The sequence below is a fragment of the Thalia democratica genome, chromosome 4, assembly GCF_965202585.1.
Source record: "Thalia democratica chromosome 4, ktThaDemo2.hap1.1, whole genome shotgun sequence".
Taxonomy (NCBI): Eukaryota; Metazoa; Chordata; class Thaliacea; order Salpida; family Salpidae; genus Thalia; species Thalia democratica.
Genome location: NC_139168.1, coordinates 57826212 through 57853628, shown reverse-complemented (window position 1 = coordinate 57853628; position 27417 = coordinate 57826212). Strand labels below are relative to the sequence as shown.

Sequence of the window (27417 nt, the reverse complement as noted above, 5' to 3'; positions counted from 1 at the left end):
TGTTAAAAAAACTGTCGCTGTTCTTTATAGTCCTGGACATGACTTTAAACTGTATCCTGGTGTATGACTCAATATCCAAAAGATTTTTTTGTACACCAGGTCCTTGGACCAAATATTTGAGCGCTTTTTTTTTGTTCAATAAACATTATACAAAAACACTTAGCAAGAAATAATTTTATAAATATTTTTTTAATTTCTTTTAGATAAGAGTCAGACACACTTTACAAAAAAAACTAGTATAAACTTTTTATTGGAGGATAGTTTTGGTTAAACAAATATTTTATTGAAAGGATTCAAAAGGTTAAAGACCAGAGGTAAGCAATCCTTAACAATTTTTAGGCCCATGAAAGGTAAAACCTGCAGCATGCTACAAATTGAATTATTATTACAAAATTATTGAAACTTACACAAATATTCTGGGACTTGATATGAAGAGCAAAAAAAAGGTCTTAGGTGCATTACACTAGAAGTTATAAACTTACAGTAAACAATTTGTGTCTTTGGCCTGCTTCCACCAAATTGCAGGGACCTCTGGACTAGACTCTAGATTATCTTAACCTGTGTGAGTGGTTTTCTAAAAACTTCCTGTATTACATACATTCCCCATTAGGGTGCATCTGTTGCCCGACCATGAAGTTTCGCAAAGTTAATATTTTATAAGTTAGAAATCACATAAATAGACAGCACAAAAAATTAGCTTCCTAGCTGTAAGCCATTAGAGCTTAACACTTTTTAAAAAGGGAGATTGAGTATTTCTGATATTTTTCTACCTATAAAAAAAAAGTTTTTTATTGGTTAATTTTAAAGATTACTCACTATAAATCTATTTTCTTCTAAGTTTTTTGAGATAATTACCTCAAAATTTTAGAAAATGTTTCTTGCCATATTTAGAAATTTCTGTAGTAACAAATTCTATAAAAAATAAATAGAAAAAAATAAAATAAATAAAAAATTGAACTAAAATTTTTTTTTTTCAAAAAAATTATATTTCATATTTTTTATTTTGTTACTACACAATTTTCTAAATATGGCAAGGAACATTTCCTTAAAGTTTGAGGTAAATATCCTAAAAAACGTAGCAGAAGATAGATTTTCAGCCTTTTTAAACATACCAATATAAAGCAAAATTTTAAAAAGTGTTTAGCTCTAACTGGCTTATAGCTAGGAAGCTAGTTTTTTTGTGCTGTCTTTTTATGTGATTTACCACCTACAAAAAAATTCACTTTTCAAGATGCCAAAATACTCAATTTTAAGGGGCAACATATGCACCCTACTTTCCATACTAATTATAGTACAATTTAATACTTGTAAAAAAGTCCTAAAAATAAAATATAGATTAAATGCTAAAAAACATTAATTTACACAGTTGCCACACACTTAGACCACTAAGATTTTTTTTAAGTATTTTAGCTTTTTAAAAAAACCCAGGCTTGCTCAGGCTAGTTTGGTATTTTTTTAGAAACTAAAGCTAGTTTAATGATTTTGAATAGTTCAGGCTAGTTTTTTTTATTTAAATTTTAATGATATTGTGTTAATTTAGTTTGGAAAGTTAATATTTTTAACTAACTTGTGCCTTACCATTTAGTTTTTATCTATTTTGTTTCCAGTCTTAGTTTCAATTATAAGGTATAATTTTTCAACTCTGTGGTCCAGCTTAAAATAAACAATATTATTTGAGTGCTTAAATTATTAATTATGATGTTCACATTAAATTTTAAATGAAATAATAAAGTTGTTTTTATAAATAAGATATTGTAGGTTATAAATATTCAAGTTTAAGTTATTTTATAGATGTATTTTTATGTATGTATTTTATTTTTCTTTAGTACTGTTGTAATAAATTTGGTTTAAAAAAAACATTAGAAAATATATAAACTCTTTTGAAAAAAAATTAAGATTTAGAGATCTTTTGTTTATTATTAAAATATTTTCAAATAATTTAGTACTGTTGGATAAAGCAGTGAAACTCAAGCTTTTTTAAAGCTATGTGCATTAGGTTGCTAGAAAATATATTCTATGCACACTAGTAGACTATAAAAAATGTAGACAGGGTTGCAAAAAAACCTGGAATTTGAGTAATTTTAAATAAAACCTGTAAAAAACCTAGAATTTTAAAGAATCTTCACATGTAAAGTAACAAAATTTTGATAAGATACAAAAAATATATCATAAAGATGAAACATATTTTGTATTATCAGTATTCATTTATTTATTGAAAATACATTTTAAGTAGCTTTACAGTATCTTTTCATTGTTGTTATACTATTTAAAACAGTTTTCTTAGATTAAAATTTTGTACTAAAAATAGACCCAAAAAGTAGTATTCTTAAAGTTTGAAGAAATTTACAAAAAATCATTTGTTAGCCGTGTGTAGTTTACAAAAAAATCTATTTTTCTATGTTTTGAGTATATCAATGTATATAATTAAAAATTAAGAAATTAGTATTAGTGTTATTTTTTATAAAGAAGGAAAAATAGATTATTAGGAATATTTTAAAGTTTAATTTCAACCTTATTCTAAAGTTTATATGTATTATAACAAAATTAGTTTGTTTTAAACAGTATAGTTTAAAAAATTCTTTTAAAATGTATAAGAAGTCTCATATATACAAGCTGGGCTCCACAGTTTCAAGTTTAAACAATAACTTAGATATTTTGGCTAGTTTCCAGAAAGGTAAGAAATGTTTTCAAATTAAAGTTAAGCTAATTATGATAAATTTAAGTTTCAATAAATATTAAAAAACTATAATTCTAATAAAATATTCAATGAAACTATTTTAAAAATTAAAAATTTAGTTTTTATTTTACTTAAAATATTAACACTAATTTTGTTTACAGATTTTAGTTAAACAATTTTTTAAATTAATTTAAAAAATGCTAGTTTGCCTTTTGATTATAAACTAATTATTTTGTTTTTTGGTTTTATTTATAACTAATGAAAAATCTGTTAAGATAATGATAGCTAATGAATTTCAATACAATAAACTACATACCTCAAGGTCTCCCTAGTTCATTTAAAGAACATATAGTTTTTTCTTAAAAGACATTGACAAAGTATTAAATCTTCTCATACAAAATTAGACTCTAAGAATAATTATTATTTTGATACAACCAAATTTGAATAATTTAAAGAACAAATCTTATTTGTAAAGGTATGAAAAAGCACGCATAAATAAAGCTTAAACTATCTAGAAATCCATGGTAAGTTAGTTTTGCATAGATATTGTAATAAATTTAACATTTATTTTTATAATTTTTAGCGTGTGAATAGTTGTGGGATTTTTTTGTAAACAATCTTTAAGCTTTCATGTAACTAAAAGATTAGTTTTCAATCAATTTTTGTATTAGTCTATATGTTTCTATTCCCTATCTACCTTATTGCCCATATGCAACCTCTATATTGAGAGATTAGACACCACACTGGGTTTAGTCTATTGAGATAATATGATTGCTCATTGTCCGTTTCTCTTACCAATTACTTCACATTTAAACTTCTCTTGGCATTCTACTAGTCCTTCAATCTTCAAAGGCAAGTGACTCATTACATCCTCATGGAATTATCAATAGGGGAATATGCTTTTCTTTAACAGGATTTGTAATTGGTTTATGCACTTCTACTTGATTTATAACTGATTCACTGGTAGTGGTACCTTTAAAAATGTCCCTAAAATCATTCTGAGAATTACAAAATATTTAATTTTGTAGATTTCAATAGCTATATAAATTTATTGTTAAACTTTTATTGCGTTACGCCGTTTCCCTGCAGAGCAGTTCATCAGACGCTAAAAAAAGCTGAAAACAAAAGTATACAGGGCGATGAATTGGAAAATAAAAATACACACATAAATGAAAATAATATTTACATTTGAAATATGAGTTTTAAATAATATGTAGTTTACAAAAGTTAAATTTTAAAGTTAAGTTAAATTAAAATGAAATATAGGTAAGTTTAGTTTAAATAATTTATTAACTACAGATTTTATATATTTTGAAAATTTATTTACTAAGCATTTAATATATTAGGATTTTGAAAAAATGTAAATACTAAGATTTGTAGGGGATTTTTAGAAAACAGAAATGGTCTTTTTACGGGAATGTTGTAACTTTAAAACAAAATCTTTACACAATACAAACATAAATACAATGTAACAATATAATTAAATAGAATGAAATAAACTAAATAAACTAAGTTAATGCGATAAAAAATAAACTAAAAGTATTCCTTAGGGTAATGAGGGCATTGCGTGACTAGTTCATTTCTTTTATTAAGGATTTTTCTCTGGTTAGCATTTGCTATAAACAGTCTTTCAAGGTTACATATGGAGCACATGAAGTTTGGTTTAAATCTGCTTTTTGTCTGTCGGAGAATTTTCCATTCAATAGTGGATTTCTCGCCTTTTTCATATAATTTCCACATGTAGTTGGCGAGTTGTGTACAGTTGGCGGGCTTCTTCTTGTTGGGTTTTGGAAATGATACTCTATGTTCGTACAATCTATTTTTGAATGCTCTTCGGGTGGATCCAATGTATGACATTCTCTCATTTTTCTCAGATGAGACGATTGGTTCGTATATTACATTTTCTAATTTACATTTATTCATTACTGGACATTGCTCTCTGTTTCTGCAATTGCATAGCTTCGGTTCTATTTGTGGTTTTTCTAGCAGTTTCTTATTATGTCCACTTATTATTGCTTTAATGTTTGGGGAACAACAGTATGATATCTTGGTGGAACTTCTATTGAAGATTTTGTGTAATTCTGTTGATTGTGGGAAGTGCTTGTCAAGCAGTTTTAAAAAGAGGTTTCCGAATTTGGTTTTCACTGATTCACAGAAAGGTGGGTTGTAAAATATACATTTTCTTTTTCTGTTTTTTGCTTTGTTGTTATTAATTGTTGGATTATATTCGAGCTTATGATGGAAGTTGCTTTTGCTTAAAGCGTTTTGGTAGATTTGTTTTGCGTTATCAAATGATACTTTGCTTTTTGTTAGTTTTGAAATTCTATTTTCGATCATTTTTGGGATATTTTTCTTAATTGTTCTAGGATGGTTAGAATCTTTGTCAATATAGATGGTCTTTGCGTTTGGCTTTACATATGGGCAATAATCATCAGTTAGGAGGTTTAAATGTATGTCTAAGAAGTTGGTGGAGGTTTCACCTGCGCTAATTGTAATGTCGAATCCTATGTCTGCTAGTTTTCTTGTAATTTTGTTTTTTATTTTGCAAATATTACTCTTATTTGTTTGATTGATAACGGCAAGTCCATCATCTCTGTAGAGTCCAATTGACTCAATGTTTATAATCGTAGACAAATGGTGTAATAGGTATAAACCTACAAGGTCACATATTTCGGCGCCGTGAAATGATTTCATAGGTACATCGAAGTTGTCATTGGAGTTGGTTTTTTTCCACATATTATTATCGTAAAACATTATTGATTTGCATGTGTGCAAAATTGTCTCTATCTCAAACTCTGTGAACCTTGAATAAGAGTTGGAAAAGTTGATTGCATCTATTAAGTGCTTTCTTTTAATAGTTGGGTAGAAGTTCTTAATGTCAAAGTTAACGAAGCATTTGTGGTTTTTGTTGTTGATTTTTTCGAACCAATCTATCACTTCGCCAGAGTTTTTCCATTGGCTAAGCATGGATTTTTTTCTTATGGTTGTTATGTGTTTTTGTAGAATGGTTCTTGAAAGTTTGCCTAAGTGGGTTTTAGATGAATTAATTATTCTACAGTTGATATCGTGTGGAAAGTTCGCTTTATGGTCTTTGATAGAAAGGAATGCTTCATTGACTTCATATTTTGGAACTTTTTTGTTCTTTAAACTCATTTGTTTACTTAGGATTTGTGCTGCTTCGTTGTTAATGTCATTAATGGTATTTTCGTTGTCAATTGAATATTTGCTAGTTATGCTATTTTTCATTAGCTTCTTGTATTTATTTGCATTCATATAGTATAAGTTTGATGTTTTATCTGAAAAGACTATAATCATTTTCTTATTCAGTAGCTTTTTTATGTCAGATTTCAATAGCTACTTTCAAATCAATACTGGTTGACAAAGGATTGTCTAAGCTTAGGAATTTCCTGTTTCTTCAAAATAGTTTCTGTAAACCATTGATCCTTACTATAAACTGATTATGTGGTAGCACTTCCAATTTCACTCCAATCTTGTCTCATGTTTAGATGAGTGCTACTATGAATCTCCATTTGGTGTTTATTACTAACATAAAAGGCAACAACTCCCTAAATCTCTGGTTGAAAATTTCTCAATTTTTTGCAAGTTTTGTATCAAGTGCCCTCATTGAACTTTCATGAAATCATATATGGACATCCACATAGGTCAAATTTTTGGGTTGTAAAACTTATCAAGCTTGTTTAGAAATATAAAATTATTTCCCAGCTGACACCCATATATGATTTTAGCTGGGGCTGTTTAACAATTGCCTTAGGAACTATTTCTCAGCTGATGCATTTCTTAAAAAACTTGTCATTTTCAAAGAATCCTGATGCATTGACATTTAATCTTAGTGTCTGATTGACAGTTACTTCTGCTCTACTGTTTTTTTTTCAGATTTTCCACATTAACTTTTAGATTTTCCACATGTACCATTGAATCTTACACATTAATCACTGGATCTTCTATGTTCACCACTGGATTCAACTACTGAAGATTGTACTGTACATGAACAATTACTCTTACTTTAATTTGTTAACTTTAAAAAAAACATTATCTATTTCTAGAGAAAATAATAAAAATTAAATAAAATTCTATGAGCTGCTTGACTCTACACTATTTTTATTTTATTAATATTTTTATTGCTATAGATTAATTAGAATAACTACAGGGTTGCCAGACACTCATGATATCTAAGATTAAATTTCATTTAACTGTTTTCTTTAATCGCAAACTTTTTGAGACAAAAAAAGCTAATAATGTATGTTCCTCTACGTTTTTAAAGTTATTTAAACTGTTTATGTTTTTTTTTTTTATATAAATTTTATTTATATAATAAATTCTAGTACTTTAAATTACCAAAATATTTAGTATCTAAAACATAATTTATCAAATTTACTAAAACGTAGATTTTTTACAAGAATTATTTTCTCCATAATAAAACTTTTTTAGTTCAGATGGCTGTAATAGTAGTTCAAGGAAGATTGTTTAAATACTTTTAAAAGGAGATAAAGTTTTATTTAAATAATCTTTTTTTCTTGTTTATTTTGCACCTTACATATCAAACCTTTCGAACTCACTCATTTTAATATCTTTAATATCAAATGCTACGTTAAAATTGATTAAGTTAGAATACAGTTTTATAATTTAAATAAGCATCAACAAAACATTTTCAACTTGCAACAAGCAAAGTTGACCCCTATAAAAGATTTTGCATAAAAAGTAAGTATAAGAGCTCTTGTTTTTAAAACTATTCGTAAAGTTTTGGATCTAAGTTTCTAAAATAATGATAAAAGGTCCGCTATCAGCCATTGGCTATGCGTAATTGTGCATAGAGGATAGAGAATAGATGATAACAATAAATTAAAAAGCACAGTGATGCAAAAAATAAAACAAACAGATAATAAATAAAAATACAAATAAATAAAAATAATAATAAACTTAATTCATTCTGCTTTTAATTTCTTCATCTTCTTTGGTTTCTTAAAGTATTCTTTTTTCTTTTCTTTCAGTCTTTCATCTACAATAGATTTCCATTTAGCGCGGTTATTTGCAAGAAACTCTAACTCTTCAGATCTCATATTCAAGCTTTTTAGTCGCGCTTGCATACGTCCTTAAAACACAATTTTGGACAACCCAGGTTGCGTTTGCCAACGACTAAGTTGCCATACAACAGAGACTTAGGGATTTGCTCAGAACCCATCCTCAGAACATGACCAAGACAGCAAAGCCTGCACTGACTGAGAGTAAAGTACGTGGTGGTAAGACTAGTACGTCTCAACACTTCCTTGTGGTGATCTTTTGTTGCCATGCAATTGTAAGGATGCAACAAAGGCATTGTAGGTGAAATATATTTATTTTCTTCTCCTGCACGCTAGACAACGTCCATGTTTCACTAATGTATAGCAGAGTACTGCATATATAGAAAAAATAAACGTTAGCCTTTGTGTGAATGCTTAACTTTTGGTTATCCCAAGCTCTTGCAGTCAAACAAGCGAAAGTGCCTGAGGCCTTACCAATGCGACTATTTATTGCATGCCAATGAAAACTTTTTCAGTAGTGTCTGTATTCTTGGGCAGAGTGAGCCACAAGTGCAGCATCATCAGAAAAGAGAAGATCACGCATTATGACAATCTTCAGATTTTGATTTGCTTTTAGACTTGCAAGATTGAAAAAACGTCCATCATTTCTTGTATGGAGCTTAATACCAGTTGTTGAGGAACCAAAAGCATGCTTTAATAGCATTAAAAAGAAGATTGCAAACAGAGTTGGTTCAAGTAAGCAGCCTTGCTTTACCCTACTTTTTATTTCAAATGAATCTAAAACACTACCATCATACTGGATGGTTGCACTTGTGTTTGTGTGAAAAGACTTAACAACGTTATTCTTTAAATAAACAATAAAACATTTATTTGTGCAATTTGAGGTTCACATTGAATAAATTTTTAAACAAATAGTTCTGATGGAGATATTTAGAATTAAGTTAACTGTTAATTTCTTTTAGATGGTTCCATAAGAAACATGTCTATTGCGTGTATTAACAAAAATCAAATTTTGTTTATGGATTCCTTAAAAGACTGTCCAAAGTCTTTAACAAAGGTTGCAGTATGTTTAATTTGGTTCTTTATAAAATTATGTATACATATATTTTTTTAGTATTTTTATATGTGAAAGAGTTATTTTATGCAATCCATAAAAAGACTTTATAACTCAACAGTGTTTTTTTTAAAATAGGGGAACATTAATCTAGTTAATTGAACAGAAATATTTAGAATGTTGCAAACATAACATTAAGTACTTTATATGTACATAAACATTTTACTAATTAATATTATTAGAAAGTTGTTTTTAGTAAAATGAATTCAAAAAAGTATATCATATTTTTAAAACAAATTAATACAGTTTATATAAAATGTCTACCACTTTACAAAAATTTTTACAAAGAAAAAGTTTTAGAAAAATAAACTTATTTTAGTTTCTGTAACTTAAATTGTAATAAGTTAGTGTAACATTGTAAAAAAAAAAGGATGTACGGTACAAATCTATTATTTATATAAGGAGTATAGCTTCCTTACAGTTTTTGTTTATAAAGATTAGATAAAAAAGAACAAAAGCAATATTCTGGTTTAAATTATTAGTTAAGTTATAGTTTGAAAATAATGTAAAAATTAAAGATACAAGTTTAACCTAAAATACAGTTTGAGTTTGAAATATATTTTAATGTGAATTTTAGTATAGTATTGCATATGCTTTTAATGTGTTGTTTTGGTTAAAAAATTACTATTTTATTAAACTAACAGTTTGTAATTTTTATAAACTAACTTCAACACCCCCAACAAGTTATAAACAAAATTTTAATAGTACTTCAATTTTTATAATTTTTGAACTTTTCTTAATTAGTTCATATAACTAAAGTTTTGAGTTGAGCTAATTAAGTTTATTATAATAGGTAATTTCAGAGAAACCTGAAGATATTAAATCACAAGTTTTTGAAGCAAAATGGTGTAGAATAAACAAACTGGATGTTTTTGTTGTGGCTAATTATGAAGGTGTCTTGGTAAGTAGTTGATATTATTTATCTTTTTTTAGTTGACCATAGTTTGAGTTTTAAATTTTGTATATTTAAATCATATGTAAGTTTTATTTTCATTTTTATTTAAGTTTCTCTATGTTATTAAAATTTGTGAAAATTCACTTAAAATAAGTATTTTATTTTAAAATGAAGTAAAAGGTTTGATAAAGTGTTTGATATAACTATTTTATTTTAAATATCGATATTTTAATTTATTTTTTGTTTAATAAATTATTAAAGGTTACTTAAATAACATACTTAAAATCTAAATAGTTTTCAAAATATTATAAAATTTAGCTTTTATTTTCATTTTAAAATTAAAATGTACACTCCGTTAAGATATATGATTCCGTTGGAGAAGACTTGTTGTTCTGGCATAGTATCCAACCAAACAAAAGAACTATTGACTACAATATTTTTTGCAGGTTAAATTAGTCAAATTTTCTATGTTTTTAAGCAGCATTCTCTGTTTATTTTATTTTGAAATTTGATATTTGTTTATATAAGCAACTTTTTCAATACAAACACTTAAATTTATACTCTGACTTTTGTAAGTTTTTAAGTACTTTTATAATCACAACAATATAAAGCAAATTAAGAAAAATAATAAGCATTTTTTCTATTTATATAGAGGAATTGTCAGTGTAGACGGAAGATTTTTGTGCATAGGTTGCTCAGATGGCAGACTTTTGCTGTTTACCTGCAACAAAAATACCTTCCAACTTTATAGGACACTTACTCATCATAAAACTGCAATAACTACTGTTGCTTTTCACCTTGGTACTGAGGTTTTTTGGATTTTTTTTCATGTTATAAAATTAAGATTTCTTATAGGTTGTAGAAAATGCTTATAATAGCTTATAAAACCAAACTATTAATAGGGGTAGGGAGTTCAGCAAATTTTTTTGGTTGTATTGTAATATTCATTCAAGTCCATATGGTTTGGATGTGTTTTTGCTTCATTAAGAAGAATCTGAAAAAAAAAAAAATGCCGCCCAAAATCTAGTTTCCCCCAAAAATCACAACTTTTCGATTTTTTGACTTAAACAGTAATAAAATCACTTATACATGTCCTAGAATTAGAATTTATATTTTAAATGAAAGCTTATACTTATTGACATATACTTAAAGACATATTAACTGCTTTTGATGTTTTATGACGTCATAATAACCCTAAATGTGCAAAGTTTGTCTGTAAAGTGTAGGGCAGGGAGTACAGCACATTTTTTTGGTCATATTGTAAAATTCAAATAAGTACATACGATTCGGATGTGTTTTTGCTTAGTTTAATCTAAAAAAATTGTTATATCTGTAAAAAATGTTGATATAAATATAAAATACATTTTAAATCACATTCCGATATTTCAAATTATGATTATTGAGAGCACCTGTCTAAAAGTAAAAGATCTTGACTTATATATCATAGAAAGTGCATGTAAGTTTATTAAAATTAGTGTAATTTTATTCTTTAAATTTAAGAATTTTTATTTAATTAAACAATAAATGTTTATCTGTATTAATTTTTTTTTAGCTTAAGTATGTTATTGTTTTCAACTTACTATTAGTTAAATTTTATTTAAAGTATTGTACATCTAAATAGATTAAACTTAATTTGTTAATTTGTTTAAATGTTTTAATTTTGTAATTTCAAAGCTTTTTATCAAATATTTTATAGTTTTAAACTCATAGCAGTTAATTGTTAATGTATTTACTTATATAAAATGCTCTCAATAATTTTAATTTCTAATAACGGAAAGTGATTTAAAATGTATTTTATTGCATGCAATTGAAATGACATTACATCAGTAATATCTTTCTGCCTAGCTGACTTGACACATTAACTAAAAGTAAAACAGCAGTAGAATTTGCATTTTATATTAGAAAAAAAGGTACAATTTTACAGACAAAATTTGCATATTTAGTGTAATAATGACGTCATAATACAACAAAAGCAGTTCATATGTCTTTAATTTATGACTATAATTATAAGCTTTCATTTAGGATATAAATTATAAGTCTAGGACATGCATAAGTAATTTTTTTACTTTTTAAGTTGAAAAATCAAAAAATATGTGATTTTTGGGGTTCAGATCAGTTTTTTAGGCAGCAAATTTTTTTTTTGCAAAATTATAATTTTTTTAGATTAAACTAAGCAAAAACACATCCGAATCGTATGTACTTGTTTGAATTTTACAATATGACCAAAAAAATGTGCTGTACTCCCTGCCCTACACTTTACAGACAAATTTTGCACATTTAGTGTTATTATGACGTCATAAAACATCAAAAGCAGTTAATATATCTTTAAATATATGTCAATAAGTATAAGCTTTCTTTAAAGACATAAAATATAAGTCTTAAGTCAAAAAATCGAAAAGTATGTGAACTTTTTTTTTTAGTTAAGTTTTTTGGGCGGCAAGTTTTTTTTTTCAGATTCTTTTTCATGAAGCAAAAACACATCCAAATCATGTGGACTTATACGTCCAGCAAACATCACCCAAGTACTCCCAGCCCCTACTATTAAATATATTAAACAAAAAATGTTTTTTAAGTTTTTGTCGTTTCATATCAATGAAAAGTGGCTTAGTAAAATTTTATAACAATGCATTTTAAATGACTATTTGTAATAAAAGTAAAAATCCTTTAAATAAACAATGATTTATACTAATAAATAGATTTAAAACAAACTTTGATACACTCTATAAAGTTTAAAGTTTTATTCCAAATAAAAACAACAAACTACTTCAAATATTACTTCATATAAAGTATAAATAAAAAATAAATAACCAGAAGGCACTATATTACTAAAATTTACTTTGACATTTTAAACTTTCAACTCAAATCACTGTATGGTGTTTTAGCTTAGTTTGTATCTGATTTAAATTATTAACCCAAAATATCCTCTATAGTCAAGACTTTAAAAATTTGGCTCTTTTAAGAAAGCAAACCTATACGCATCACTAATGTTTAAGTTGTATAGACTATCCTGGTGTTAGTTTATTAATTTCTCTTTGATACAGGCTCTTCTAAAAAGTATTTTATGTTATATTTTAACTTAATTTTTTTCAATTTAATTCGATGTGCTGACAATTTATTTCGATGTACTGAAAGGGTTTTTTTCTCTCCCTTATAATTACTATTACTTGTGTAAAATGCTACTTAAAATCAAAATATTTTATAATATATGATATATTTTAACTTAATTTTCTTACCGTTAAGTCAAATTTTAAGTAACCATGTCGACCATGGTTTCTGCATAGTGTACACCTTGACTTATATCGCTCACAAACTGTCTTAAATTTAAAGATGAGTTTTACTTAATGGGAATTTTACCTTTGCTTCTTCTTTTGTGAATTTTAAAGTTTTCTTGAACAGTGAATGTTTTTACTTTTTTTTTACTAGATTTAATCTCTAAGTCTATTTTATTTGGAGTTTTCAAAAATTAGTCTTCTGTTAACTTAAAGTTGAAACTGGATTTAATACATTTGGTCTTAAGTTAACTCAAGCTTTCTTCATAATTTTCATTATTTTTACCATCTCATTATATTTTCTTCTCCTGTAATTATGGCTTTGAAAATATTTAACAGATTCAATTATTTAGTGTATTTTTAGTTTTTTTATTTTGGTAAAGTTTCTAGTGTAGCAAAAACCTTTTTTGTTTTCTTTTGTCAAGACATGTTCAACGTCTACAAAAAAATGTTAAACTTACGTTGTGTTTCTTAAAAGTACTTTTAAGATTTTCAATTAATTCTTTAGATACTATCCCATTTTCTGATATGATGATTGTGACATCTATAAACCGTCTAACCATATTTTATTTAGCTTAGTAAATCTTATAATAATTTAATGTTAAGAAATATTTTCTGTTGGAACAAACTTTTTGTCTCCTTTGATAATTCCTCAAAGCTTTTGTTCGTAGTACTTTTCTTAAATACTATAAAATTGTTACTTAGAGCTAATTCGCATAGTTTAACTACGTAGTTAACCATAGTTTCATCAAAGTTTGAAAAGGGTTGTTAAAATTCATTTAAAGCTTTAATAACTAAGATAACTTAATATATGGAAAAAGATGGGTATAGGTTTTTACATTTACAGCTCTTAAAATATAGTTTTTTTTTCTGTAAAATAATTTTTATATGCTTCTTAACTAGGGCTGGGCAACGTTTTTAGTCGGCATGCCAGATGTGGAAAAGTTTAGTCATTTACGGACCGATGCATTTCATTTTAATTTAGTTCACGAAAATTACTCAATTGACCAATTCATTTTGAGAAAATACTGTTTCTATGTGACTTTTTTTACTATATCTAGTGTAAGTCTTAAACTTCCCTTAGTTTTACCTAAGACATTTTTTTGCTCTTCATTTCAAATCCTAGAATATTTGGTGTAAGTTTAAAAATTTAGGTTAGCGGTCAAGATTTACATTTTTGCGGGCTGCACTTTTACCTTTCGCAGGTCGGATTACACTTCAATTTTTTTTAAACATTGGTGGGCCGATTGTTTTCACTTTGCCCACCAGTATTTTAAACTCTCTAGGTAGCTTTTTGAGTCTTTTCAGTACTTATTTATTATGGACTTGCAGTATTTATACTTACTGGTTATAGTATGTAATTAAGCGTAGCTGTTGTTATGACAAAGGAGGTATTTCCAGCTGCTTGTACAACTTTTGGGGGACTTTTTTTTAATATGCTACAAGTTTTCTTAAGCTTTCAAATTGTCTGGTGTTATTTTGGCGTTTTTAAAAGGGTGGTAACAGTTGTTAAAAAAGTACTTTGCTAATAATCCACAAATCTTTCTTAAATTATGGATTTTTGTGTTTTCACGCCGTTTGTTAAAAATAGAAGATTATCGTCTATATAACTTTTTTCAACGTTTTGATAAAAATATTTTCTTTTTTTCATTTTTATTAAAAAGATTTTCACTTATATATTATTTTCCGACCCTGGCGTTTTATGGTTTTCAATACTAATTCTTACAGATTTTCAGTAAAGACTTTACTGCATAAAAATGTTTTGTATTTTTCTACTAAAACTTTAATTATTTTAGTTTCACGGCTTTTCGTTTGTTCGTTTTGAAAAAAAGGTGTATTTAACTATTTATAATCACTATTTGTATATTATTGATGTAAGATTTAATCCAATATTTACGCAAATAGTGTTTGTCATAACAGCACGTGAATCTAGCCAGCGGGGACGACAGTGGAATGATTAGTTGCTACATGCTTAATACATCTGGTCAATGTGACCGCATATCTGAAACTGAAAGTGAAGGGTTTAATTTTATCAAATACTTTTTGAAAAACTATTTTGCCGAGTTTTACTACCAGTTTTTTTTTCTTAATAAGAAGTTCTAAATTACAAGATTTTTCAATCGAACCAACTAGAATTTGATAAACTGTTAAGTGTGAAATTTTGAAAAGTTATTAATTTAGATTGAGTGTTTACTAAACCTAGTTGATTTTTTTCAATCAGTAATATTTTAGTATTCCGTGTACGAATATAACCTTGACGAACAATGACATCATGATTGCCTCTTTTCTAACTGGCCATATCAATATATACAACAGCATGGATGGTGTAATTCTCGTTAACATTCTCGCTCATACAGGTGTAATAAACTCCATGCACTCCTATTATGATGTCACCACCAAGCATACACATGTTTGTTAATCAGTTGTTTATGATGTTAAAAAGAAAAACAGATAAGTATGCATTTTGTGTTGTTCTCAAAAAATTTAAATAGTTTATACGTTTCTAAACTTCGAAATTATTCAATATTTTTAAAAACAAAACATGTCTAAAACGTGAATGTATTAATAAGCTCCGTTGAAGTGTGTCTACTAGTTAACACACAGAAATATATGTTAGCCAATAAATAAAAAGTACTGTGAAAATTTGTTTTTATTATTTATTCCAGCGAACTCACTTCGCTAGGATCCTTGTTAACAAACGTATAGCTTATATTTTTGAACATTTTTAAAACGCAAATAGTTTTCTATAAAAAAACTAAACTGTAAGTAAAGAATGAGAAAAAGATAAAATATTAATCAATGTAGTCGTTATGCATAAATTGATCAAACATTTGAGAGTTTGTTTTATGTTAAACATTTTAAAATTTTTATTTGTTGAAAGGTTTGGTTTATTACATGTTATATTATATTAGTAGTTTAATTTTATTTATATTGTTTTCATTATGACAGTTTTTATCAGTAAGTGAAGACTCTTTTATAAGAATGTGGACCATAACTCAAAAGCCGAAGTTAAAAGTAAGTTTATAGCTTATTTATTAATCTTTCCTTTCTGTTAATACTGACAACGAAAATGTTTTTTACTTTTTTTAATTAAAACTAAAGCATTTATACAAAAAACTTTTCTAAAACTCCCATTATCGTAATTATTTCATATAGGTCTAAAAGTATTGAACATAGAATATATTTTTAATTGTAGGTTGAACAAGTTTGGTACACTTCTTTAGTAGACAAAATTCCTGTTGGTGTGAAATTCATAGGAAAAAAAATATTTCTAGTAAGTTGCTACGACTCAAATGAAGTTATTCAGTTTGAAAAGTGCTAATTTAAATGATTAACGGTAGGGTTGGTATCCGAATGGTTGAACTGTGATTTTATATTGAAATAACATTCCACTACAAATAATACACAGAACATATTTTTAAGCATGCTTTAGAATTTTAACGCAGTTTTAACTTAATATTTTTGTAACAGTTAAATTTTTTCCAAATCAAAAAAAAATTCAGCATAGTTATTGATTTTATAGTTAACACCACCTTTAAAAGTTTTAATTAAAAAAAAAAGTTTTCTGTACTGTTTATATTTGTGTTGAAATTATTTTTAATCTTGTTAAACTTGCCTTCTATTGTCGTTGTTAGCTGTAAAATGCTTAAAATAAAACACATTCTCATGTCTTTTCAAAGTTTATTATTCCATGAAATCTATTACAAACAAAAAAATGTTTTTTTTCATAATTTGCTTGAAAATTTTATTTTAACTCTATCTATATGTTACTATGGGTTTTTCAGTCCTAAAACATACTTGCTGTTTAGTGAATTGAGCCATTCCCTTCTTATGAAACTTGTCTTTCCTTAAAAAAGGTAAATTAAAGTCGAAAAATGAAGATTTTTAAAGTAGAGTTAATAATTTCCAAGTAATGCTAAAACTAATAATTTTTAGTATTAGTTTTGGTAAGCAAAAAGAGCTAAACTGTTATTAGTATTAATTTTTCAAGTTTTCTAGTATAATTAGGTTACATCAATTACTCTTTAAATTGCAATAATAAACAATTAACTTCACTCTATGACCACCAGCAACAGCATCCGAGACAACCTATGACCGGGTTCGTCCTTATTAGGAGTCTTCAGGCAGGCTTAATGAAGTTATTTACTTAAAATTCTACTTTTTGTTTGACTAAAAAGTATTTTTTTGGTTTGTAAGATTTTAAAATTTCAAACAGCAACAATGTTTAAAGTATTTAATGTATTTATTTTTATTTGAGGACATATTAAAAGCTACATTAAGTTTATTATTTGATTTTTAACTAAAATAAGTTAGACTAAATAAAGGGTATATACCAAAACTTTTTTAAATTGATATTATAAAACCAACATAGTTAATAGTGCTAGTGCATTAATAAAATTTAATTTAAGCAAAATAGTTTAATTTCTGTTTTACCGTTTCAAAACTATATTAGTTTAATAATTTTTAGTTTTCGGTATACCATGACTGAAAAACTGAAAAAAGTATTATTATGCTTTAGAATTACTTCAGAATAAGTAAAAAATAAATTAGTGAAACAATATGTTTTAAGTCTTTATTAGAGTTTAATAGATATTTACAATTACAGCTCAAAAAAGAATCATTTATCTATTTACTTAAAAAAAATTAAACTTTTAATTTTAGGTTGAAAAACAGTTTGATTTAGTATCATACCCAGTAGGTTAGTTTATTGCTTCAATCTTAAAAATCATTGTTAAATACAGTGTCTTATAAACTTTACGTTACTGAAACATGACAAGTACAAATTCAAAGAAAAAAAAGAAAGATAAGTAATTTAAAACTTGATTTGATATGCACTCTACAAAATAAAAAAGAAATTTACGTTACTGCAAATATAACGCGTTCCATCAAAAATAACATTTGACTACGAAACGATATTTATTCAAGTTTACTGTGTACAAATCTAATGGATATTTAAAAAAAAATTGATTTTCATTGTATAAGTAGAGATCTGTATTTATTGTATTTCAAAACATGTATTATATATGGATTTTTTTTTGTATCATTTACAATTTTATTTATTATATTATTATTTTTAACGAAAAAAAAACGCTCAAAATATTTGGTCCTAGAACCTGGTGAATCTTTCGGTTATCGAGTCAAACACCAGGAGTACCTTTAAACGTCTTATGCAGTTTCAAAAAAAAAAGTAACAGTTTTTAGCATTAAGAATTTGTAATTTTACAAAATTAAAAGTCACAGCTAAAAAATTTAATTTTAACTGTGTCAATATTTTCAACTTTACCCACAAACGGTCGCTTCAGTACTTTGTATTTAATCCCGCTTAGTTAGATCACAACAGCGGTTTCATGCGACTATGCCTGCCTGGTGAGTCCTAATTAGGACAAAACCGGTTGTAGTTGTCTCGGATGCTGTTGTTGTTGATCTTGCGGTAAAGTTCGCTAATTATATACCAAATTAAGTGAACATATAACAGTCCTGGACAAGACGTTAAAAGGTATCTGTGGTGTGCGACTCGATAACCAAAAGGTTTTTTGTGCACCAAGTCCTAGGACCAGATATTTTGAGCGTCTTTTTTTTGTCATTCAATAAACTATAATATAAGATGTTAAATTAAACCCTATATAAAATCTTACTCGGAAAGCTTATCATTAAAAAGATATAAATGGTATTTTAGTTGTAAAATAAATGTTTCTTAGAACAATAAATTAGGCTTATTGACTTGTTTTAAATTGCTTACAACTGTATTCATATACCTTTAAACTAGATTATTACAAGATAATTTACACGTAAGTAAACAGCAAAGTAATTCAATAAATTTCTGTACTACAATAAAATCTTATAAGAAGAAAGTAGTTGCAAAGCTAGCTGTCATATTTTTTGAGTACTTTACTTAATATAATAACTATTAAACATTTTAAGGCATTATATCATTTTTTGTAGCGATACCTATTTACAAAAGAAAGATTTTTGTACTGTATTTATTTTAAATAAAATTTATATAAAGCACTATTATTCATCATATAAGGTTTTGTTTTCTTAATATCAAAAATGGTTAAGTATTTCTACAATTTAGTTGAATTTTAAGTTATAGTAAATAACAATCTACTAATTACTTTTTGTTTTTATGCAACTACTACTTAAATACTAAACATTTTATAAATTTAACAAAAAATATCAGACTATTTTTTACCTGAGTGTGTGGTTTCTCTGTCACAGACATTTGTAGACACTAACAAAAAATTTAAATTTTTACATTTTATAATTAATTATTTCATTGTCTGTTTTTTAAATATTAACTAAAGTAGAAAGCAATTTTTTACCAATGTTAAATTGGTATTTACTTTGCTAACAAAGAATTAAAAATTGTTTAGAAAAGGTGTTCTTAGTCATTAATGAAATATTCAATTAGATCACTAAGTTTACTTCTTTACAACAAAATTTTGAAAGTTATTACCAAATTTTTATAAAAATATTTGAGCTTTATTTAAAGTAACTTTTCTTACAAATGGTTTTAGTTCTCGTGAATGTGTTTACTTTAGCTTTGTCTTTAAGAGCTTGTAAAAATAGTTTGCAAAGAATTTTATTCAATTTTTCAATTTAGATTTTTGTATGTCTTTACTGATTCAGATTTTTTTGTTTATTTTAGACCTTAATTAGTTCTTTTTTTTTGTCAAACATTTTATGATTTGATTTATTAACCAATAAAACGTGTAAGCTCCTGATATTAAGAAAAAACTTATAAACTTTCTTAAAAAAAACATTAAAAACAAATGAAGCACCAATTAAACTTTTAATCGTAGAGGTAAAAAATACATTTTCATCAGTTTAAAAGACATAATAGTTTACAGTATTTGCATTTGCAGTCGATTTATGAACCTATGAATGAAATAAGTATTAAATTACTACGGAAACGAAATTTTGCTCATAAAGTGTACTCAATAGTAAAGTCGTTCAAGGTAAAGCTAATATCATTTTCTAACCATGTTAGTAAGATTATCGACGAGCATAATGTAAAACTTTTTATAACTACACTTTAGCAGTTTTTAAGCATAATAAAGAAATCGAAACTCAAAAATATAATTTAATGACCTGATATATAGAAAGACCTTTTGGTCATCGAGGATTACTTTAAACTTTTAGAGCTATTTAAAAACCAACATTAAAAGTTTACAGTTATAGTTTAATGAACGACAAAAAAACCCTCAAAATGTTTGGTCGTAGGACCTAATGCATGAAGAACCTTACGGTTAACGAGTCACACATTACGGATACCTTTTAACGTCTTGTATATGACAAAGAAATTAAATAAGAAGTAAAAAACAGTTAAATCAAACAAAATATTAATTTAAGCTGAAATTAATCTAACAACAAAATGTTTAATACTGTAGAGGGAGTTTTGTTGATTTACTAAAACCAGTCGCATTAACTTGTTATAAGTTTTGTAAAATACCAATAAATTGTAAAAGCTAAATTCTATGTGCTTCTGAAAAAAGGTTATTCTTTTAATCTATTTTGAGTTATTACATTTTAGTAACCGTGAATAAATATCTATACCAATAAATTCTATTATAACAAGATGAACCATTTAATTATTTAATTAAGTATACTAGATATACTATATTATTGCTACTACAAAAATATGGGTATAAAAAAAGTTCTATAATTAGTTTCGATTTGTTATTACTACGATTTTTGTAAAGTTTTTGAACTCAATAAAATAATTTGATTTTTTTTTTTGCTTTTACTACATTTTAAATCTATTTTTCTATAAACTTAAACAGAATCGGGTTTGTTTTGTGTAATTCTAGAAAGTTTATGATCATTCATGCTGGGTTTATTTGCTACAAAGAGTGGAAATTCTGATAATAACCATTTAAAATCGACTTTGAAATCACTTGATGTTATTTAGTTGGAACTTGTTGAGCTGCAGTGTGACTTTTTTCAAAGACAAATTCTTATTTGAAAGTATTGACAAGTTTTATGCACTACTGAATAAATAAAACTTAGACAGCTTGAAAAATATTGTAATGAAACTATTCTATCTATTTTGGTTAATAAAAAATTTTAAACTTTAACATCAACAAAAGTAAACTACGTTTCAGTCTAGCTAATGTAAACCTACAGTCTTTGCTGAGAATTTTCCACATAAAACTCGCAGCCGGATTTTAAATAAACAGTTAAAAATTTCGACCAATACAAATAGTTCCTTGACTTAAATACATACTTTGTATGTAGAACGATTCGCTATTTTATTTCATGTGTAAATTTTTAAGTTATGATTAATTTTTTTACCATTAAAAGTTGTGTCTTAATTAAATATCTAGTTTTGTTTAATAACATTTTTAATACTATTATTTTTTAGTTAGGTCCGCCTTTTATCTTTAATCTAGCCGACCGACTAGAAAAGTTGTCTACCCCTAGAATAAAGTAAGAAAGATAGTTGTTAAATTAGATTTTGGAAAAAGGTTAAGTTTCATGAACTAATTTAAATTAAATAAGGCTGAATTTAATAATTATTAATTTAATAAAAAATAATGGCTAAATACAAAGTATATTATTATTTTTTTAGTTTAAGTAAAACTTATAAATATTTAAAGCTTTTAAACTTAGATAAAAAAGATTAGTTGCTGTTTAGGATAAATATTGTTACAAAATCAAATGCAACAACAGAATAAATAATTAATATCAGTTAATACTAAATGTGATTAGCTTGTGAAACTAACTACTGATTGGCTTAAAAATTTTTAAATAGTTTGTTTATAAGTAAACTTTATTTCAGTATTTTAATTTAAAAGATAATTTGAGTTAAAAACACATTCGTATAAACAAACTAAAGGTTTTTCGATAGTTTCCTTTTTTTTATACTAAAAATGAGTGAACTTATTCTTTGGAAAAAAAATGCCGAGAGCAACGAAACATTTTCAGACCTTTAAGACAGATAAGATTTAACAGCATTGTTTGTGCATTTAAATTACATTTGAAGTATAACAATAAACAAATTTGCATTAGTTTTAGAACTTAATTGTCTTAATTTTGAACAAAACTAAACAAAAACTATATAATTATACAACAAAAGTTTTAATAAGTTTTTAAAGAATAGTAAAAACCAATTACGTTATAGTTCTTGTCAAACAATAGTAGTTACAGACTATTATTTTTCGTAGTTAAGTAGGATAGTTAATATATTCATTCTCAAAAAGTTTTATTTTATTAGGCAGTTGAACTAATTCAATAAATTATATAAATTTTCTATATAATTTTTAGCAAATATATTTCAGATAGAACTATTGTAAAACTGTAACTTTTAAATGTTTTTTTGTACATTTATTAGGGCTAGTTTAAACTGTTTTTATTTTCATTATCAGCAATTTTTTGACCAAATTTAGGTTTCTTGCAAGTTTATAAATATTATAATTCTTTATAACCCATTTTATTTTATATTTAGTTAATACAGTAAACTTTTAGGTTAGTTAGTTAAATAAACATTCTGGTTATAGCTGTTATTTTAGCTTTTTAAAATAAAAAACCGCTAATTAAAGTTTTTAGTGAGTAGTTTAATTTAAAAGGAATACTTTTATATCTAAGTATTACTTAGTTGGTAAATACCACCTTTCATTTTGTACAACGTTTATATCTTAACTTTCTATGTTTATATTTCAAAGTATTTCTACTAACAGCTTAAAAAACTAAAAACATAATTAAAATATTACTTCTACTAAGGTTTATATTTGAATTGTCTTATTAAAGCATAAACGTTTTGTTTTAAAGAAGCAAAGGTTTTAAAATTTCTAAATGCTATAAATTGTTTTCAAAGGTTACGGTCACGCTTTGTTTAGTTTAATTGAGTAAAGTATGTACACTTTAAAAGTGTTTACAATTCAGGTTAAATAAATGAAAATGTTTCAAAAAAAAATTCAATAACTTAAAGAAAGTTTTTTAGAATTATTGAAAATATTTCTTTAATTTTTGAATTTTGAAAATTTAGAAAAGATTTTAGAAAAGAAACACTAAACATCTTAAAATATAGTACTAAACTTAGCATTAAGCCTTACGATTAAAGTTATTTACAAAACTGTTGTAGTATAATTTTTGGCTTAAAAACTTTATTCCTATAAAAAACAAGTTTAATTTAGTACATGTATTCAAATGCAAACATTAAGACTTTAGCTTGTGTTAATAGTTTTTAGTTTGAACGTAGTTTTTTTGTTGTTTTTTAAACCATACAAAGTAAGTAAAAGTTGTTTTATTAGTATTAAAGTCAAGTGAAATTTAAAGCAAATAATTCTTTAATGCAACAGTTGTTGAGAAAATTAAATAGTATTTAATGCTTTTACTAGAGACTTATTTTATTAAAAAGTTTTACAATAGCTTAATACTTGATAAACACAACCTTTATTACTTACGAAAACATAAGTTTTGTTTGTGTTCGTTCCGTAGATGTAAATTTATAATTAACACTTAGTTTATTAGAAGTTTAATTTAAATATATTCTTAGCTTTTCAAATAAAGCCTATAAACAAATAATTTGTTATTTTTGTAAAAATCTAAGTTTGTATTGTTTTCTTAAAATAAATAGTTTTATATATTATCAAATCCGTTTTTATGCAGCCTAAGTTACTAAAATTAATAAGACTAAGTAGTTTGAAACTGTTTTGAACTTAGTTCAAGGAAAAGGTAAAATTATATTTCTAAACAAAATATCATGTTATTGTAATCTAACAAAGTTCATTTTTAGTTGTATTTAACAGTTTAACTTTTTAATCATAAAATGTATACATTAGGTGTAATTCTGAGTTTTTAGATTGTACAAACTGGCAGTTCTATTTAATATTTTTAATTTAAAACAATATTAAGTCTTGATAAAAAATTAAAGATATTAAAACTAAGTTTAAAAAACTGTTGAAAAGCAAAAAATGTATCTAAAAACTAAAATTATGTTGAGATACAAGTTTTAAAAATATATTAATAACATCTAAATGTGTAAACTTTAAAATTTGAGGAATTTTAGAAAAAAGTGTACAGTTTTTTGTTTTTGCGATACAGTTAGTGAAACTATAAACACTTACAAAAAGTAGATACTAACCTCAAAGGATCTAGCATAGGATGTGAGTTTGATTGTTCGGTGGTATTCTTTTGATGTTTACCTAAAAACCATAGCGAAAGAAAGACTAGATTGAGCTATTTTCATAGTAATTATCTTTAGCCGTGGTATTCATGTTGTTATATTATAATTTTATGTCAAACAAAGTTTAATAAAAAACAAGCAAAAGAGCATCAAATTTTTGATAAAAGAAAACTTAACTTTAGTAGTTTTTTGGTCTTTATATATATTAACACAATATTTTTCTACATCTTGTTATAAAAACTAAAAATTAGCATTTTATTTACATAAGCATATCTTTTAAAACGACATCGAAAATTCAAATTTACATAGTTTTATAGGATACAAAGTTTTTTACATCAACCAGCTTTGTATAAATTAAATGGCAATGCTTTTAGTTTGAGTATTTAAAATAAACTACAAAACCATCGTTAAAAATAATTTTTCTATCTTTAAAATAAAAGGCTAAAACCGGGCGTTTCTCATCACATTAAAGCAGCAGTTGTTATTATTTCACGCAACAACGCTTACTAAACACTTCATCCAAAATCACAGTTGGTAAGTAAGCTGGATCGCATTGCCTTGAGCAAGATTTTATTGTTGAAAGATAGAAAACTAAACACGGTTAGTCTACTTGTTTAAGCTGTTGTACATCAATAACAGATTGAAACAAATTTGAAACTAGTTTTAGACCTTAATTGAAATATTTTGTTTGAATCCATTAGTATAATTAATATTAAGCACTAAAACCAAAATTTTTATACATGTTCACTTTAAATCTAATTTAAGTGTATAGATTGCTTTAGAAAGAAATACAAAATTAGGTTGAGAGTCACGTTAGTATAAAATATTTTAAAATTTTCTTTTAAGCTTAAATTTTTCTGCTTTTCTCAAAATTATTAAAAAAATTAAATGTTTGTTAGTTTTGTCATGTTAAAAAAGTTTAGTATGTAATGTATTACTTTTTTTTACTTAAAAAAAATGTTACTTGTATAATAAAACAGTTTATCATATTTTAGAAATATACTGATCGACTTTACTTAATCAGCTATATAGGACAATTTTTGATAAGTTTCAAGTTTTTTATTAAAGAAAGTTTTTTTGTTTCTTGGTGATGTATTTTATTAAGATTGCTAACAAATGACAAAAAATTTAAAGAAAACCAGAAACTTTAAAGAAATAAAAACCAGCGTTGTCACAACGTTGTATTGAAATTAGACTGCAAACCTGAACATATTTTTATTATCTAATACAAAGTCAATAAAAACAGAATGAAAACAGTTGAAAATCAACTGACTATCTAAAAAGTATTTGATAAAACAAAAAGACTTAGATGCTTTTGATTTATCTGATATTTTTGCGTATATTTAAAATATTTATATGTGTTAAAAAAGCTACAAAAAAGTACTATAAAGGTAGTTTTATCAGTATAAAGTTAAACTAGTATTAATATAAAATTATAATTAATATTTCTAATAAATTAGTTAGAATGCTTTTGTGAAAAGGGTTGAGAAAATTTTTGGTTGGAAGGTCATTTTTACTAAATTATTTTCATCCTATAGTTAAATTTAAAAATTATGTTTCGAAAAGTTAATAAAACTGTTTCAAAGCAATAAATTAATGTATTTGTTTTTAAAAAAGCACCATTATGTTTTAAACGCAAATTAAGAGCTTATTCTAGATATTTTTTAGTTTTGATTTAAACAGTTTTTTTTCAACATAAAAGTACGTCCAAACCAGAAAATTCTGTCAGCGCGCCGGATCCGTCCTGTGGGCTTTACGTTGCCCACTTCTACTTAAAACATTTAGCTGTTTAATAATGTCTAAATTTATTTAAAAACATTTGTTTGTAAAGTATATTTTTTAATTATGTGTTTAAGAAGAGTGCAAGACAATTCAAATTCCGACAATTAAAATTCTCTAAGAAAATTTCAAAGACCATATCTCAAAAAGTAATTAATATTCAAAAAAAAAAATTTGCATTATTATTTATTATCTACAGAAAGTTTTTTTTTTTGCAAAATATTGAACATATTTGAGATATGGCTATAAAAAGTATATAAATGTAACATTTTTTAATATAATTTAAATTTCTCTATATATAAATATTTTAGTTAATTTTTATTTTACGATCATGATTATATCAATTAGACCTACAACCTCTTTTTAATTTTCAAAACATGTGTTTCAGTTTTTGAGATATAGTCTTTTAAATATATTTTTAAGAATTTGAATTGTCGGAAATCGAATTGTCTGAATTTGAATTGTCATGTAACCGTTTAAGAAGCATATACTACATTTTCTATTATACACCATTTTAAAACAATGCACAAAAATATTAATGCTTTTAACTATATTTTTCTAAATTAAAATAAAATTGATTGCTAACATTTAAAAAATTTTGTTACAAAACTTTTGATTTTCAGACCTACTCAATAAACAACTAATGTTAATTTAAATAGTTAGATTATTTAAAAAGTATTACATACTGTAATAAAAATGTTAAAAGAACTGGAGATTTATTATTTTACAAAATTGAGTTGTAGTTTGAAGATCCTTTTTTATGTCAATTAAAAAAGAAAAGAAAGCTGTACCAGTTTGTATCCCCATAAGTTTGTGCTCTGTAAAAAAAGTTCCATGGATTTATTTTTATACGCAAAAAAGCGTTAATGAAGTGAACTAAGTCTTTGCAAGTTTTCACAATTAACTATTCGCACAATTAATTTATATGTAGATAACTTCATTGAAATTTTTTACTTAAAAAAGATCTATATATTGGTTTAATAAATATATTGTTCTTACCAATATATTAGCTCTAAAAACCTATTTTACTATGCTTGGTTGGTAGAATTCAATAAAAAGAGTTCTGAATATTGAACAGAATTTGTTTCTTTTAATTCAAAATATCATTCTATAGTAATACTTTGAGTTACGCTCATTGTTACAATAGAGACTATGGTTAGAACTATAAGCTATGTCTCGTATACAAATTCGTCTTAAAAGAATAAAGTTAACTTGCTTTCTATTCAGAAGATATATCTTGCACTACAAAAACAAAATAGTTACAATAACCTTCTTTTTCATAATGTTTAAAACTATACATCTTTGTTTGTTCCGAAAGCTATTAAACTCATAAATCGTTTATGTTTCAAGAAAAAAATCTGGCTGTTAAAAATTTAAGTTCAGTTGAAATTTCACTTAAAGTTACTGTAACTTTTCACTGTTATATTTTTATTCCTGTTTATATCTGTAAACTAAACTGGTAGATTCAAAAATAGTGCTACTAATTTGTATATTTGCTGAATTTGGTGGTAGGTTG

At 25.5% G+C, this 27417-nt stretch overlaps 1 protein-coding gene across 1 annotated transcript; it reads left to right on the top strand.

Annotated features, from left to right (window-relative positions):
• Window positions 1-2553: 2553 nt before the first annotated feature.
• On the top strand, window positions 2554-16556 carry LOC145834875 (WD repeat-containing protein 54-like). The gene is made up of 9 exons (XM_082942399.1): window positions 2554-2674; window positions 8679-8773; window positions 9624-9731; window positions 10086-10171; window positions 10378-10534; window positions 14915-15015; window positions 15227-15404; window positions 15944-16009; window positions 16191-16556. The coding sequence occupies exons 1-9, from the start codon at window positions 2587-2589 to the stop codon at window positions 16314-16316; spliced, it is 1005 nt and encodes a 334-aa protein (XP_082798525.1). The 5' UTR covers window positions 2554-2586; the 3' UTR covers window positions 16317-16556.
• The last annotated feature ends 10861 nt before the right edge of the window (window positions 16557-27417 follow it).

Coding starts and splice junctions, on each gene's coding strand:
- LOC145834875 (XM_082942399.1), top strand. CDS start 2,587: ATGTATAAGAAGTCTCATATATACAAGCTGGGCTCCACAGTTTCAAGT. Junction 9,732..10,085: donor CTAATTATGAAGGTGTCTTG/GTAAGTAGTTGA, acceptor CACTCCGTTAAG/ATATATGATTCCGTTGGAGA. Junction 10,172..10,377: donor GACTACAATATTTTTTGCAG/GTTAAATTAGTC, acceptor CTATTTATATAG/AGGAATTGTCAGTGTAGACG.